Here is a 14,804-nt window from a genome sequence, read left to right on the forward strand (position 1 = left end):
AACATGTCTAAATTAGGATTTTAGCTGCCATTAGGTGTTTGATTAACAAAGCTCAGTAGTAATATGCCTTTCATTGAGTGCTGGATTTCCATAATATTACTACATTGTCTTCTTTTAGGAATTGTCCCCTGAGACATTTTACTAAAAAATGTAAGCTTAAATTTGAGAGATAAAGATCCATGTCAAAGGCAGGACTGTAGTCTCTTACTTTGCAGATTACATGATGGGCTCATCTTCAGGCCTGGGGTCTAGAAAGAATTTGAGTGAGAGATGTCTTCGAAGAAAATACTTAATGGCATCTGCTAGTATTTCCCAAAATATAAAACTTTCCAATTTAATGTTAAATTATTCACAGAGCAGAAGGTCTCCCCACAGTGTGAGTGAACACTACCGTCCTAAAAGGATGTAGTGAGAGTATTTTATGTACTTACATGATCATACATAGGAGATGGAATTCAGGGTTTGGGCTCTAATTAGGTCTGAAATAAAAATCAGTACAGTGTTGATTTAGTTCATTCAATAAGCAATTGAATATACACACAGGTGTTTTTCCTTCATTCTCTTTCCACCTTTTGTCTATTTTCCTTTCAGTCTCTCAAAAACATAAATTAAAAAATCTCTCTCCATGAACTTTTTAAGCATTATGAAGAAATCTCCAAAATAAGTCCATTAGCAGTCAGCTGTCTACTTGGGAAAACTTTCAAGTTACCAAAACCAAAAAGAACAACTTAGTTAAAAAAATCATTGTGATCCACCATCAAATAATTAAAACTTAAATAGAACATTAGTCCATTCAGTTAGCTACATCCGAATTATCCTCTTCATCCACAGGGACCTCCATCTCCGAAGCAGCATCCCTCAGCTTTTGAACCACAAAGACCTCGACATCTTCTGGTGAGGAGAAAACGTAAATCTCTCCAGCACTACTCCAGTTTAAGCTTTGCCTGGTATAAGAGAGCATGCGCCAAACCCATTTCATGTAAATTTGGCTTGACCTTTGCAAAGCCTTGTGCTGCTTTTTGGGAGAGGGTGGTATTTGGTACAAAATCCAGTCTTTTCCCTTTTTGAAATTTGACCCCTTTTATTTCCTGCTACTTTTATGATATTATTGTATTAGAGTATATATCAGACTGGGAAATCTTTGTAGATTCTTCTGTGAATTTGTCACAGAATGATCCTTAACTGAAATAAGCAGAAGTCTTCAAATAATTTTGGAAATTCCCTAAAAGATAGGTATTTTAAAATTACTTTCTATTACCCTATCTACCATCTGAAAAATTATACACTCTAATTTAATTCTTCATCCTAAATATTAGAATCTTAGTTTCCTTTTTCATTTCCAAAAGCTACTACCTCTCATTTTTCCAAGTGATTTATTTTAGCTTTTAGTCAGTTTCTTAAGTTTAAAAACTTTTAAAACATAGTTTCTTATAGGATTGAAAAACTTCTCTTGCCTTTTTTGGGGAGGTGGTTGTGGTGGCTTAGAATCTGCTTATATGTACACCCTTTTCTTCCTGGAGAGTGACATAAAAATCCGTTATAATTAAATGACTTCTGTTTTTGATTGTGATCATTATTCCATTTAAGAAAGCAGTTCACACTTTAAAAAAATCAAATATAGGTCTTTAAACAAGAATGAAATAGTAATAAATTTTAAATTCATTATGAACTTAGCACTTTATGTACTCCAAATGTATTTTAACATGTATGGGTTCAGTTCAGTGAAATTTATGCCTCACCACAGTATGCAGTCTTGATGAACAACTGCAAAGGTATCAGACCTCCTGTTAGAGGTTATGGATTTGGTAACTTTTACCTTGAAATAAATTCTCTAGTACTGGGAGATGTTTGCATGCGTAACAGGTGTGATTTTAAGTAGTCTTCAAATAATTTTGGTATCCCGAACATGTGTACACATTGTGGAAGCTTAAGGTTAATGAGGAGCTCAAACCTAATCATATTTCTCTATTCATTTTCACTAAGAGGGCTAAAAAGTGACAGTGTATCAGTGAGGCGTCTATCTTGTAGGCCTTTGTTAATGTTTACTGTTTTATTTAAAAAGTAACTTCATAAAATTTGATTACCCTTTTCTAGTCTCTAACCTCTTTGGATAGCTTGTGTTTTCAGTCTTTCAGACAAATTTTCATCTTAATAACAATATTCGCGAATGCTTTTTTTGGTATCTAGATATTCGTGTTCATGAGAATTGCAGAGTTGCTTGTGTTCATATGGAATTATAATGGTAGGGTTAGTATGGTTATGCAGTCTTATGAAAGGGATGTTGATTTTTCTTTAACATCATCTTTTTACTTTCAAAAGCCTGTAGTATATTTTCAGTATTTCTAGAATGATCATATCAATATTTCTAAACCAGGACCCTTTTGAGAGTGAGAAAATATGCTATTAATTATGACAAAACAAGAGGCCTAAACCGAGACATGTGGTCACCCTAAATATAACCTATTTAGCCATGGTTATGATGTACTTTTAATTCTGTTTTAGATTCTAGCAGAGGAAGTATATTATTAATTCAGTAGTTCTCAATTTTTTGTATATCAGAATCACTTGCAAAGCTTTCTCAAAATATACATTTATGATACTAAACCCCCAGAGATTCTGATTCACTGTTTGTTGAGAATCTACTTTTATTTCAGTTTCATTGTTTATTCAGATGAGTAGTCAAAGTTGAGAACCAGAGATATAAACCAGTAATTCTCATTTACAAGCAAATGTAAAGGAGATAAACTATCTTTTATAGTCTATTGGTTATGATAATCCATCTGAAAATTTACTTTTTTTAAGTGGGATCTATTATTGTTGATAAACTTAAATTATCTTTAATAAATTAAGAAAAAATAAGCAGTACATTGCTTTTATGTATGTTATTAACTGTTATGTCAAACAAATTTTATGGGCAACATTTACTACATAAAATACCTTATAGTTGCTTTTCCTTCTGTTTTGCATTGTTTCTTGCTTCTTTTCTTTTTTAGCTTAGGCTTTTGCACTTAAAAATAGGACCATAGACTATGTTTACTAACTGTGTATATACTTTTAAAGAAGAAAAAGAAAATATGGTTGTTTATATTGTTTGAAGAGGGTAGTTTATTCCTTACTTCCTCTGAAATGGATTATTTCGTTACCTGTTTGTAACTTGGCTGGTGTTCTACAGTTATTTTGTTGAACTGATATAACAGATATGTATGGCATAAGGAAAGATACTTTTTTTTCAGATTTATTTATTGAGAAATAGAAAATAAAATGAGAGACTAATGATAAATTTGGTTATTCTGAAGAATTATTTGGGAGACTGCTGTCATGGGACAGTGTTAATGCTTAGTCTGCTTATAGTTTGCTAAATTCTCACAGGTCATATTAAGTTTTCCCCTAACTCTAAATAAGTGTTTCTTTAAGAATTTCAGTCCTTTCCTATGTTTTTCCATAATTTTCATTGACATTTTTATTCACAATGAGTAAGTTGGTTTAATAATAAAAGAATTTAGCTTTCTTAGGGAAAAAACCAAAAGCCCAGTAGATAGAATTCGTCCACTTTTCCTGGGAGTACATGATAACCTGATTGTTTTACCTTCCCAAACTATAAGCTTGGAGTTACTCTTTTCTCTTTTAATTCACTCTTTCACTCAAGAAATACTTATTGGATATCTACTGAATGTCAGGCCAGGCATTGTTCTTGGTATTTGAGATAAATTAGTGAACAGAGCAGACAGTATTCCCTGCTCGCTCAGGGCTCACAATCTATTTGGGGAAGGCAGACAATAAACCTCATAGAAAAATGATAAGGTGGTTAGTGCTATGGAAAAAAGAAAGCAGGGTTAGGAGGATTTTTCTGTTATTTGTAGGACTTGATTAACAGGATCATGTGCCCTATTAATAATAGGGATATAGTTCCTTATAGACGTGAGAGTCATTTACAGTTTGATTGATATGTTTTTGTCCCTTAATTTTCTTTTTCTGCCAGTTAGTTGGGGGACTGTTTCTTCTCTGCTCGTAGTTTTCTTGTTTAATCATTTTTATTTCAGTATTTAAGTGTTCCACTAGGTCATTGTGAGGTGTAAAAGATAAATAAACCTGGTGTCACCCTTTGAAGAGTTTAGGGACTCATGTTCTATAGCTAGTTCAGGTGGTTCCCCCTGCTGGCAGAACCGATAAAGATGGCCAAATGCAAGTTTAATTGCTGATATTGAAAACACTATGGATAGTTTGAGTTTTTCCTCTTGTGGTAAAGACTTAACAGTTCATGTGCTTTTGTATGTATTTGTTGCTCAAATGAAAGAAATTACTTTAAAGCACTGGGGGCATGATCTTTTGTTTGACCAGGTAATTAGTTAAATATGAGTAATGGTTACTACCTCATATTGGTATAGACCTTAGAACTAGATTATCAGTCATTTGAAGCTAAAAATATGCATAAAAAAGAAGTTAATGTGGAAAATTAATGGATTCTTATTCTCTTTAATACTTTTGGAACTATCAGAGGTGATCACTGCTTTAAAGTATAGTTTTTGGGGTAATTAGATACTACCTTGCTTGTGGGTTGCACTCAGAGTTGGTAGTAGAGTAGCTCTGTTTTTGAAGTTTCTGCTTATGTACTACTTTGTACTAGTTTTTTATAGCTGTTTGGAAGTTAGTAATATTAGAAAAATGTATAGGTAAGTGTAATGTCATGAGAACTGAACTAATGATTGGAAATGTTGATAAAGGATTGAGAGGAAACTATTATTCTTTTAAAACCTTTCCTAAAGAAAGTTTCACATTATAATCAGTGGTTTTGGCACAAAATACATGACTTGTTTCGTTTTAATATCATTAGTTCATGTTTTTGTTAATTAAAATATTTAAAACATTTTTAGCTTTGTAAACATTTTTATTAGGTGATTTTAAATGGTCAGTTTTCATTTTGCTGATAAAATTGCATGTAATTATTGATTTAGTATTATTTATTTCCTTCGATAAAGATGTGAACATTTGCAAAACATAGTTGGTACTTGGAAGAATGAACTTACCTTTGTTATCCTTTTCCTTTTGTGCATTAGGCTATTGTGGAGCTGATATCAAGGCCCTGTGCACTGAAGCTGCCCTCATTGCCCTGCGGAGGCGTTACCCTCAGATCTACGCTAGCAGTCATAAACTGCAGCTAGACGTTTCCTCAATAGTGCTCAACGCCCAGGATTTTTACCATGCAATGCAGAACATTGTGCCTGCTTCCCAGCGTGCGGTCATGTCTTCGGGACATGCACTATCCCCCATCATAAGACCACTGTTGGAAAGAAGCTTCAACAGCATCCTAACAGTCTTGCAAAAAGTGTTTCCTCATGCGGAAATTAGCCAGAGTGACAAGAAAGAAGGTACTGTAAATTAATTTTTCATGTTGTTAAAATGAAACAAGTACAGGCATAGATAAATACATTTTGTTTCCTCATAAGATTATTTATTTGTTACTCTTTTATGTTTGCCATACATATAGAAAATGTAGCTGTTTCACTCACCACTGTATATTCCAGACCTGGCATATTGCCTAGCATATCTAATAGTTGCCTAGTGAATGTTTATAAAACAAATGAACAAAGGTTTGTTGTGATTGTTCGCTCTTGGGACATTCTGACTACCTTAATGTAGGAGTGTTTCTGTCTTTAGAAAAGTTGACTATAATAATAATGACTTGCATTTGTTTTATTATAAAGCCCTTACATAAATTGTCATTTATTAATTCTCATAACAATCCTGTGGGGTAGGTACTCTTGTTCTATGAAGGAGGAGACTGGAGACTTAGGAAGGTACTCATTTATATAGGGTCACTCAGCAAGTTCCGGGGATCTACTCCATCCCAGAGAGCCTGACTCCAGAGACCATGCTCTGAACTGTGTTGCTATAATGCCCCTTCCGATGCAACTCATCAGGCAAATTTTCTTGTTGTCAGCAAGTCACTCTGCAGTGTGTTTTGCTAATTGGAGTGTAAATCATTAGTAAGCGAGTAAATTAGAACCTGATTGTGGAAGGTCTTGAATTCTACCTTCAAGATGGTGGTTTGGACCTGAGATAAAAACAGAAAGCTACCTTTAAAAATGTCACTCATTTACAGGAAAACTTTAGGTTCGTATGCTAATCAAAGTAAGGCTCATGAACTTCAAAGAGAAAGTAATGTGTTTTAATTATCTTAATTTCCCCAGTTACCTTCTTTGCAATGTCACCTGCACCAAATAGAAAATTGTTCAATGGATTATACTAACATTAAAAATACTATAACCAGTAAGAATCATCAATATTCACTGAAGTTTGCTGTCATTTAAATATGTTTTTCAGATACTGTATTTTTTAGGGATAGATTCTCATGAAATATTGTGGATTACTTGATTTCTTAAATTTATCAAATAGGGAGGGGAATAAATATTTTATTATGTATAAGCCAGGTGCTATGTACATTTGTACATTTCTTATCTCTGATTTTCATAACTGAGGATATGTATCTTTTCCCCCAATTTTTAAAACATTTACGTCACCCTTGGGAAATCATAAAAATCTTAACTTCCCTTTTGAGAGATGATGAATGCCACATTATTTCCATTTGAGAATTTTTTATGGCATTATTATCTGTGTTTTCTTAGAATTTTTTTCATAATTATAAATTATGTTTTAGTTCTGGTTTTTCTTCATGTACCAGTGGAGAAGAGAAACCAAATTTTATTTCATTATTTTTTTAGTTATTTAGGTATATTATTCTGGTTTGTTTTGATCTTCGATATTTTCCTAGATAAGTATATCCTTTCCTTGTGCATGCAATTATCACTCAAAAGGTTCTCAAATATTTTTCAGATTAGCGTTTACAGTATTAGTTGTACTAAATATTTAGCTTTTAAAAGTCACTGAGATCTATATCCACGAGCACTATTCAGTGTCTCGTTTTAGAAGCATATGTCTTTTTTTCCTCTGTCTTTTTTGGGGGAAGAGTATGATTTCTGTCAATCTTAATTCTCTCCCATGTCTCTTACACATGTAGCATTGCTTTTTACTAAATGAATGAACACTTTTGATAAGTGTGCGCAAAGTCTAGCTTTAATACTTCAGATTGTAGTGCAGGTAAATTTTAAAGTATTGTAATCTCAGTAAGGATTTTAGTTCCAGTTAATCCATTGAGCAGTAACTTAAGACCCATAAAGAGACTAATGTTACTTGAATGAGTGCATTTTTAAGATTGGCTTTGTTTCCACTGAATTCCAGACTCCCATCTTAACTAGACTAGGTTTTCCTTGAAAAGATATATATGTGTGTGTATGCCTTGTGAAAAAATGAGGGTCAGGTTGTTCTTTGTTGCTTTTGCAGGAACTAGTTACCCTGTTAATTAACTCAAGTTACTCTATTAATTAAACCAAATATCTCTTTTTAAAAATTTATTTTATTGGGGTCATATTGGCGTTAAACATTGTGTAGATTTCAGGTGTACATCACTATATTTCAGTTTCTGTGTAAACCAGATATCTTACATGAAATATTCTGATTTTGGTCAAAAATTAACTTAGTAATTTTTAGTAATTAGGTGGGTATTTTATGAGAGTGCCATTTCTTTTCCAGAATTCCTGTAGTTAGTCAATGAAGTCTCCCAAATTACATCTTATAACACTTAAGTAGTCTATCAAGATGAAAGAATTACCTTAATTCCATTTATAAAATATTCGAAATACTGTAGTTGGTCAATTTGCCTGTTTGATCTGTATTATTTGATAGATGACTTCTTAATTAATGTCACTTGATTTTTAAACCAATTTTACTTAGCCTGGTAGGGCACTAATATTAAATGATTTTATGAGCCTTATTATTTTTTTTCTGAACAGATATAGAAACTCTAATTTTAGATGATAGTGAAGATGAGAATGCTTTATCAATTTTTGAGACCAGTTGTCACTCAGGATCACCAAAGAAACAGTCATCAGCTGCTGCTGTACATAAACCCTACCTTCATTTTACAATGTGAGTAATTTATATCAAGTTTGTTTCAATTTAGAGTGATATTTACTACTTTATGATTAGTATTTTAGTATATTTTTACTTATGGTTGTAACCTTGAGAACTTTGTTTTTCTGTTGTTCAGACACAATTCTGCAAAACTTTTATTGTATATACTTTTTATGTGGTAATAAATTGGTTTGTTAGTCAACTAAAGACTTTTTCCCCAAACTGACTGTGTGATTTTTTATTTTTTTAAACCAGGGTGGAAGGAAGGATTACCTTTAGAAAGTCATCTCGTGTCCCCAATTGTATTGCTTTTTATTTGAACTAAAAAGAACATATTTCGTTTTACTGTGTTGTAGAATATTTTAATTTGTAGTAAGTTTCAGATGATAATTTAGGGACTCCAAGGGTACTGAAGAGATTTTGAATTAGGAATTGCCCAGTAATTAAACCAATAACTCTCTGGTTCTCCAAAACCTCAGTTTACACTTTCTTAATTTACATTTTATGGTTTTTCTATTTACTTTTACCTTGATCTATATTAAAGCAGCTTTTGCTCTGCCCTTTAATGAGTAAAAAATTTTAGTGCTAATGTAATTTTTAAATTAAGAGACCAAATAGTTTTCAAATACTAACAGCATTATCACTTGCATTTACGTAATTGGCACAATAGTTAAAGGACTGTAATGCTCCAGTCAGGTAGGTCTTTTAGCACTTTTGTTAAAAGGGGCTGGATTGTGTGTACTTTTAAGTAATTTTTCTTTAGAGATGTTTTGAACAAATTTAAGTCTTCAACTTGAAGTTTCTCCCATGTAAATTTTGGTAAAATGTTAATTTGATTATTTTCATTAATAACCTTTTCTTGTTTTTCATTTTTTAAAATGAGACTAAATTACTTTCATTTACTCTTTTTTTCTTGATGTTTTCTCAACAGCAAGCTTTTCTATTAGAAATTTTTTCCTTCTGCTCCAGATCCTTTCTTTTATGCTCTCAGGAAAGTTTTCTTAGACTATTTCAGCAATTTTACAGATCTGTTTTTTTGATGACTAGGGGAAAAACAAATAATCATTTTTTCCTGCCTTTTACCTGGCTAGCCTGTGTGTGTGTGATTTGTTTTGACAATTTTAGTTATTTGGATTTGAAATGTATGATAGCAGGAGCTAAGAAACTATCAAAAGACGCGTGTTCTAATTTTATAAGATAGCTCTGTTGTCAGTAAAGTGATACAGAAATAGATTTTGATATTAGAAAACTTCAAGTGCAGGTTTGAGTCTGACTTTTTATTAAGAACATTTTCTGCCAGTGATTCAGTGTGTATCACTGGTATGGCTCATTTTGTTTAGTTTAGCCTTTCTGAAGGAATTAGCTTAATTTTAGCTCCATTTACATAAGCTTTTCTAGTTCATTGATTTGACTTTGAGTTAATAGTGAGACAGCTATATCCTAGAATAAACTTTTTGTTGTTTTAGATGTTTAGATAAATTCCATTCATTTATTTCTTTTTTCTCCCACCCATTCTGCCAATGTTTATGTGTTTACTCTATACCAGGCACTATACTAGGTACTGAAAACATAAGCATGAATAAGATATAACATAGTTCTTACTCTGGAGAAGTTCTTGTTGTTGGGGGTGACAAGCATTGCAATGCGGCTGAAGTGCTATGAAGGCAGAACTAAAAAGCTTCCATTGGGAAGTCCAGGAAGGCTTCTCAGAAGAAATAATGACATTTACTGTCCTTTTGAGTTAGGAGTTATTGTCTGATGCTCATTACAAACTAGACATGCGGTAGGTATATAAAGCTTGGGGCTTTATTTATAGCAGTACATACAGGCTTCTCAACAAATTATAGCATTTGTGGTATCATCATTTTATAGACAAGCAAACTGAAGCATAAGAAGTTAAGTAAATTGTCCATGATCATGCTACTAGCGGGTGGCAGAGCCAGGCTCTGTACTCTTTGTTTCTTGGGATCATGTTCTTTCTGTTATACTATGCAGTTTCTAGACTGATTTCTGAGCTTAAGAGGTAGATAGGGAATTTTATTGCTTTTCTGAGTAGGTTGGACAGCATCTAAGAAATGTACACTTTAGATTATAGGCCTTTAATAAGGGCTACACGTGATTTTTTTGTTGGTTTGGTTTGACTTTCTGTTTAAAGAATATGTGTTAACATGCCAGATCAATACAAAAAAGGTGCTAGATAAGCAAAAAGCATGACTTTAATGCTGGTTTCCAGTATCACTAGTTTGGGCATGCTGGTGGGTTTCTGTTTCTGGAAATAGTCTCCTAAAACAATTTTGAAACCTTTTATTTAGATTTTAGATGAAATAGAAGTCAAGATATTTAAGGTCCATCAGTCTGGTAGAGAACCCTTATGATGGAAAATACGTTTTCTTTCTTACTGTGTTTTACCATAAGGGGATTAGAAACAGCTTTCTGAGGTTTTTCCAGATGAAAATAGCTTTGTTTTTACTGATCAGAAAGGTGATATGCTCTGTAGAAAATTCAGGTAATAAAGAAGAGCGTAAAGAAGAAAGTAAAAATTAAAGCTGGAGCACCTGAAGGTAGTATTTGTTAAGGTTTTGGTGACCACATTTCTATATTCTCTCTATGCATACAGACAGACCTATATATTATTTTATGTAAATTATGTCCACTTATAAGGCTGTTAGTGTAACTTGCTTTTGTATCCACTATGCTGGGAATCTTATTTAATGTCAGTATATGTTTAATGTCATTTTTTTAAAATAGCTGCATAGGGGCTGGCCTGGTGGTGCAGCGGTTAAGTTCGCACGTTCCACTTCTCGGTGGCCCTGGGTTCGCCAGTTTGGATCCCTGGTGCAGACATGGCACCGATTGGCACGCCATGCTGTGGTACGCGTCCCACGTATAAAGTAGAGGAAGCTGGGCACGGATGTTAGCTCAGGGCCAGGCTTCCTCAGCAAAGAAGAGGAGGACTGGCAGTAGTTAGCTCAGGGCTAATGTTCCTCAAAAATAAAAAAAAAATAGCTGCATAGTATTTTATTTTTTGGATGTTCCATAATATAACCTTATTGATAAAAATTGAAGTTTCCAATTTTTCTCTTTTATAAACAGTGCTGTGATAGACATATTTCTAAGTATCCATCTTTGCACCATTATCTGATTCAGAGCTTTGGGTAAATTTTAAAAACTGTGATTGCTATGTCAAAGGATATATATTTAAAAACTTGATACAGTAGTCCCCCTTACCCGTGGGGAATTCATTCCAAGACCCCCCGTGGATGCCTGAAACTGTGTGTAGTACCAAACCGTATGTTTTTTCCTCTACAAACATACATACCTATGATAAAGTTTAATTTACAAATTAGGCACAGTAAAAGATTAACAACAATAACTTCTCTTTGGCATATCTGAATTACCAGCATCACTACTTGTGTGCTTTGGGGCCATTATTAAATAAAATAAGGGTTTACTTGAACACAAGCACTGCAGTACAGTGACAGTCGATCTGGTCACTGAGGGTTACTAAGTAACTAATGAGTAGGTAAGTGTATACAGTGTGGGATACAAAGGGATGATTCACATCCTGAGTGGGAGCAGAACAGCCTAAGATTTCATCACGCTACCCAGAATGACGTGCAATTTAAAACTTATGAATTGTTTATTTCTGGAATTTTTCATGAAATATTTTTGGACCATAGTTGACTGCAGGTACCTGAAACCATGGAAAACGAAACTGCAGATAAGGGAGAACTACTGTACAGATTGTTAAATTGCCTTCCAGAAAGGTTGTACCAGTTTACATTTTCATCACTAATGTATGAGAATTTTTTTTCCTGTATCTTTGTCAATTCTGAGCACTGTTTGTCTTTTTAAATCTTTACCAACAAGATAGGTGAAAATAATATCTTCTTGTTTGTTTGAATCATTCATTTTATCTTTCATATATTCATTCACTCATTCAAATATTTTTTTAAGTGCCTATCATGTGCCAGATGTTGTCCTAGGTATTTGGAATATAACAATGAACAAAATAGACACAGTTTCCTGCCCTCATTCAGCTTACATTTTAGATGGAGACAGACAATAAAACAATAAGTGTAGTAGTAAAATGTTAGAAGATAAGTATTATGAAAAAGATTGTAGGGGCCAGCTCTGTGGCCGAGTGGTTAAGTTCATGTGCTCAGCTTTGGTGGGCCAGGGTTGTGCCAGTTAGGATCCTGGGCGCAGACATGGTACTGCTCATCAAGCCATGCTGAGGCAGGATCCCATATGCCACAACTAGAAGGACCCACAACTAAAAAGGAAAATATGCAACTATGTACTGGGAAGCTTTGGGGAGGAAAAGGAAAAACGAAATCTTAAAAAAAAAAAAAAAAAGATTGTAGAGAATGCTAAGAAATAAGAGAGTCCTTGGGAGTGGGGTCATTTTGGCGTATATTTGACATACTTGCCAAATATAATTTCGGAAAATTGTACTTTTTTCCATGCCCACTAGTTATGAGAATACCAATTTTCCCATTAGTCACTAATAATGGTTATTAAAGTAATTTTTAGTTTATCAATCTACTAGATAAAAAGTTTCTCATTATTTTTATTTATATTTTCTTAATTTTTTATCTCTGTTAATAACTGCCAAATCTTTCTCCAGTCTAGATCACTCTTGAGCTTTAGACCCTGTCGAGCTGCCTATCTCTCTTTGTTGTGCCACAGATCTTTCAGTATATACTGGACTGTGTCTCCCCTTCTCTTCCTGTGAAGCACCATCCATTCTGTTGTCCCGACTAGAATTGGACATCATTCTCACCTCCTTCCTTTTTCTTCCTTTCTATATTTAGTCAATGACCAAGTCCTGTTGATTTTCCTTACTCAAAATATCTCGTCTCAGGCTGTTCCTTCTCACCTCTTCTGACACCACAGTAATATGCCGCACGATGATGTTTCTGTCAATGATGAACTGCATATACGATGGTGGTCTCATAAGATTAGTACCATATAGCCTAGATGTGTAGTAGGCTGTGCCACCTAGGTTTGTGTAAGTGCACTCTATGATTACACAATGACAAAATTGCCTAACAACACATTTCTCCAAACATATCTGTGTCATTAAGCGATGCATGACTGTATTCTTTATTCTTTTCTAGACTTTCATTAACATGTCATGCTCGAGTTGTTATAGCAGACCCTAAACTGATCATCTTTCCTCCTGTTTTGCCTTCTTTCAAAACCCTTTTCTATACTGACTTACTGAGCTGGCGTTATCTTCCAAAAACATGTAGAGGCACACCTAAGAGATATTGTGTATTGGATTCCAGACAACTGCAATAAAGCGAGTCACAGGAACTTTCTGGTTTCCCAGTACATATAAAAGTTATATATATAAAAGACTACACTATACTATAGTCTAAGTGTGCAATAGCATTATGTCTATAAAAACAGTATACATACCCTAATTAAAAAATACTTTATTGCCAAAAAAATGCTAATCATCATCTGAGACTTCAGTGAGTTGTAATCTCTGCTGGTAGAGGGTCTTGCCTCAATGTTCATGGCTGCTGACTGATCAGGGTGGTGGTTGCTGAAGGTTGGGGTGGCTGTGGCAATTTCTTAAGACAAGACAAAAATGAAGTTTGCCTCATTGATTTGACCCTTTCTTTCACAAACGATTTCTCTGTAGCATGCAGTGCTATTTGATAGCATTTTACCTACAGCAGAACTTCTTTCAAAACTGGAGTTAATCCTCTCAGACCCTGCTGTTGCTTTATCAACTAAGTTTATGTAATATTCTAAATCCTTTCTTGTTATTTCAACAACCTTCAGAGCATCTTCACCAGGAATAGATTCCACCTCAACAAACCACTTTCTTTACTCACCCGCAAGAAACAACTCCTCATCCATTCAAGTTTTATCATGAGATTGCAGTAATTCAGTCACAGCTTCAGGCTCCACATCTAATCTGGTTCTGTTTCCACCACATCTGCAGTTACTTCCTCCACTGAAGTCTGGATCCCCTCAAAGTCAAAAACCCATGAGGATTGAAATCAACTTCTTACAAACTCTGGTTAATGTTGATATTTTGACTTCTTCCCATGAATCATAGGTGTTCTTAATGGCATCTAGAATGGTGAATTCTTTCCAGAAGGTTTTAGTTGACTTTGCCCAGATCCATCAGAAGAATCACTGTCTGTGGCACCATAGCCTTACAAAATATATTTTTTAAATAATAAGACTTGAAAGTCAAATTATTCCTTGATCCATGGGCTGCAGATGTTGTATTAGCAGGCGTGAAAACAACATTAATCTTGTTGTATGTCTCTGTCAGAGCCCTTGGGTGACCAGGTGATTGTCAATGAGCAGTAATTTTTTGAAAGGAATTTTTTTTCCTGAGCAGTAGGTCTCAACAGTGGGCTTAAAATATTCAGTAAACCATGTTGTAAACTGATGTGCTGTCCTCCAGGCTTTGTTGTTGCATTTATAGAGCACAGGCAAAACAGACTTAGCATAATGTGTAAAGGCTCTAGGATTTTGGGAATGCTAAATGAACACTGACTTCAGCTTTAAGTCACCAGCTGCATTAGCCCCTAACAGGAGAGTCAGCCTGTCTTTTGATGCTTTGAAGCCAGGCACTGACTTCTCCTCTCTAGCTGTGAAAGTCTTAGATGGCACCTTCTTCCGTTATAAGGCTGTTTCATCTACATTGAAAATCTGTAGTTTAGTGTAACCACTTTCATTAATTATCTTAGCTAGATCTTCTGGATAACTTGCTGCAGCTTTTTTGTTTTTTTTTTGAGGAAGATTAGCCCTGAGCTAACATCTGCTGCTAATCCTCCTCTTTTTGTTGAGGAAGACCGGCCCTG

General features: G+C 34.3%; 1 protein-coding gene across 7 annotated transcripts in view; it reads left to right on the top strand.

Moving 5' to 3' along the window:
- Positions 1–14,804, top strand: part of ATAD2B (ATPase family AAA domain containing 2B) — a 162,595-nt gene that overhangs the window by 82,645 nt on the left and 65,146 nt on the right. For all 7 annotated transcript variants that reach the window (XR_011504147.1, XM_044772008.2, XM_014866423.3 and 4 more), the window contains 2 exons: positions 5,055–5,366; positions 7,848–7,983. Coding sequence is in view for 6 of the 7 variants with exons in the window: in XM_044772008.2 (XP_044627943.1) it covers positions 5,055–5,366; positions 7,848–7,983 (448 nt within the window). In the remaining variant the exon portion in view is untranslated. The remainder of the gene's footprint in view (positions 1–5,054; positions 5,367–7,847; positions 7,984–14,804) is intronic.

This window comes from Equus asinus, chromosome 6, assembly GCF_041296235.1.
Source record: "Equus asinus isolate D_3611 breed Donkey chromosome 6, EquAss-T2T_v2, whole genome shotgun sequence".
NCBI classification, from domain to species: Eukaryota; Metazoa; Chordata; class Mammalia; order Perissodactyla; family Equidae; genus Equus; species Equus asinus.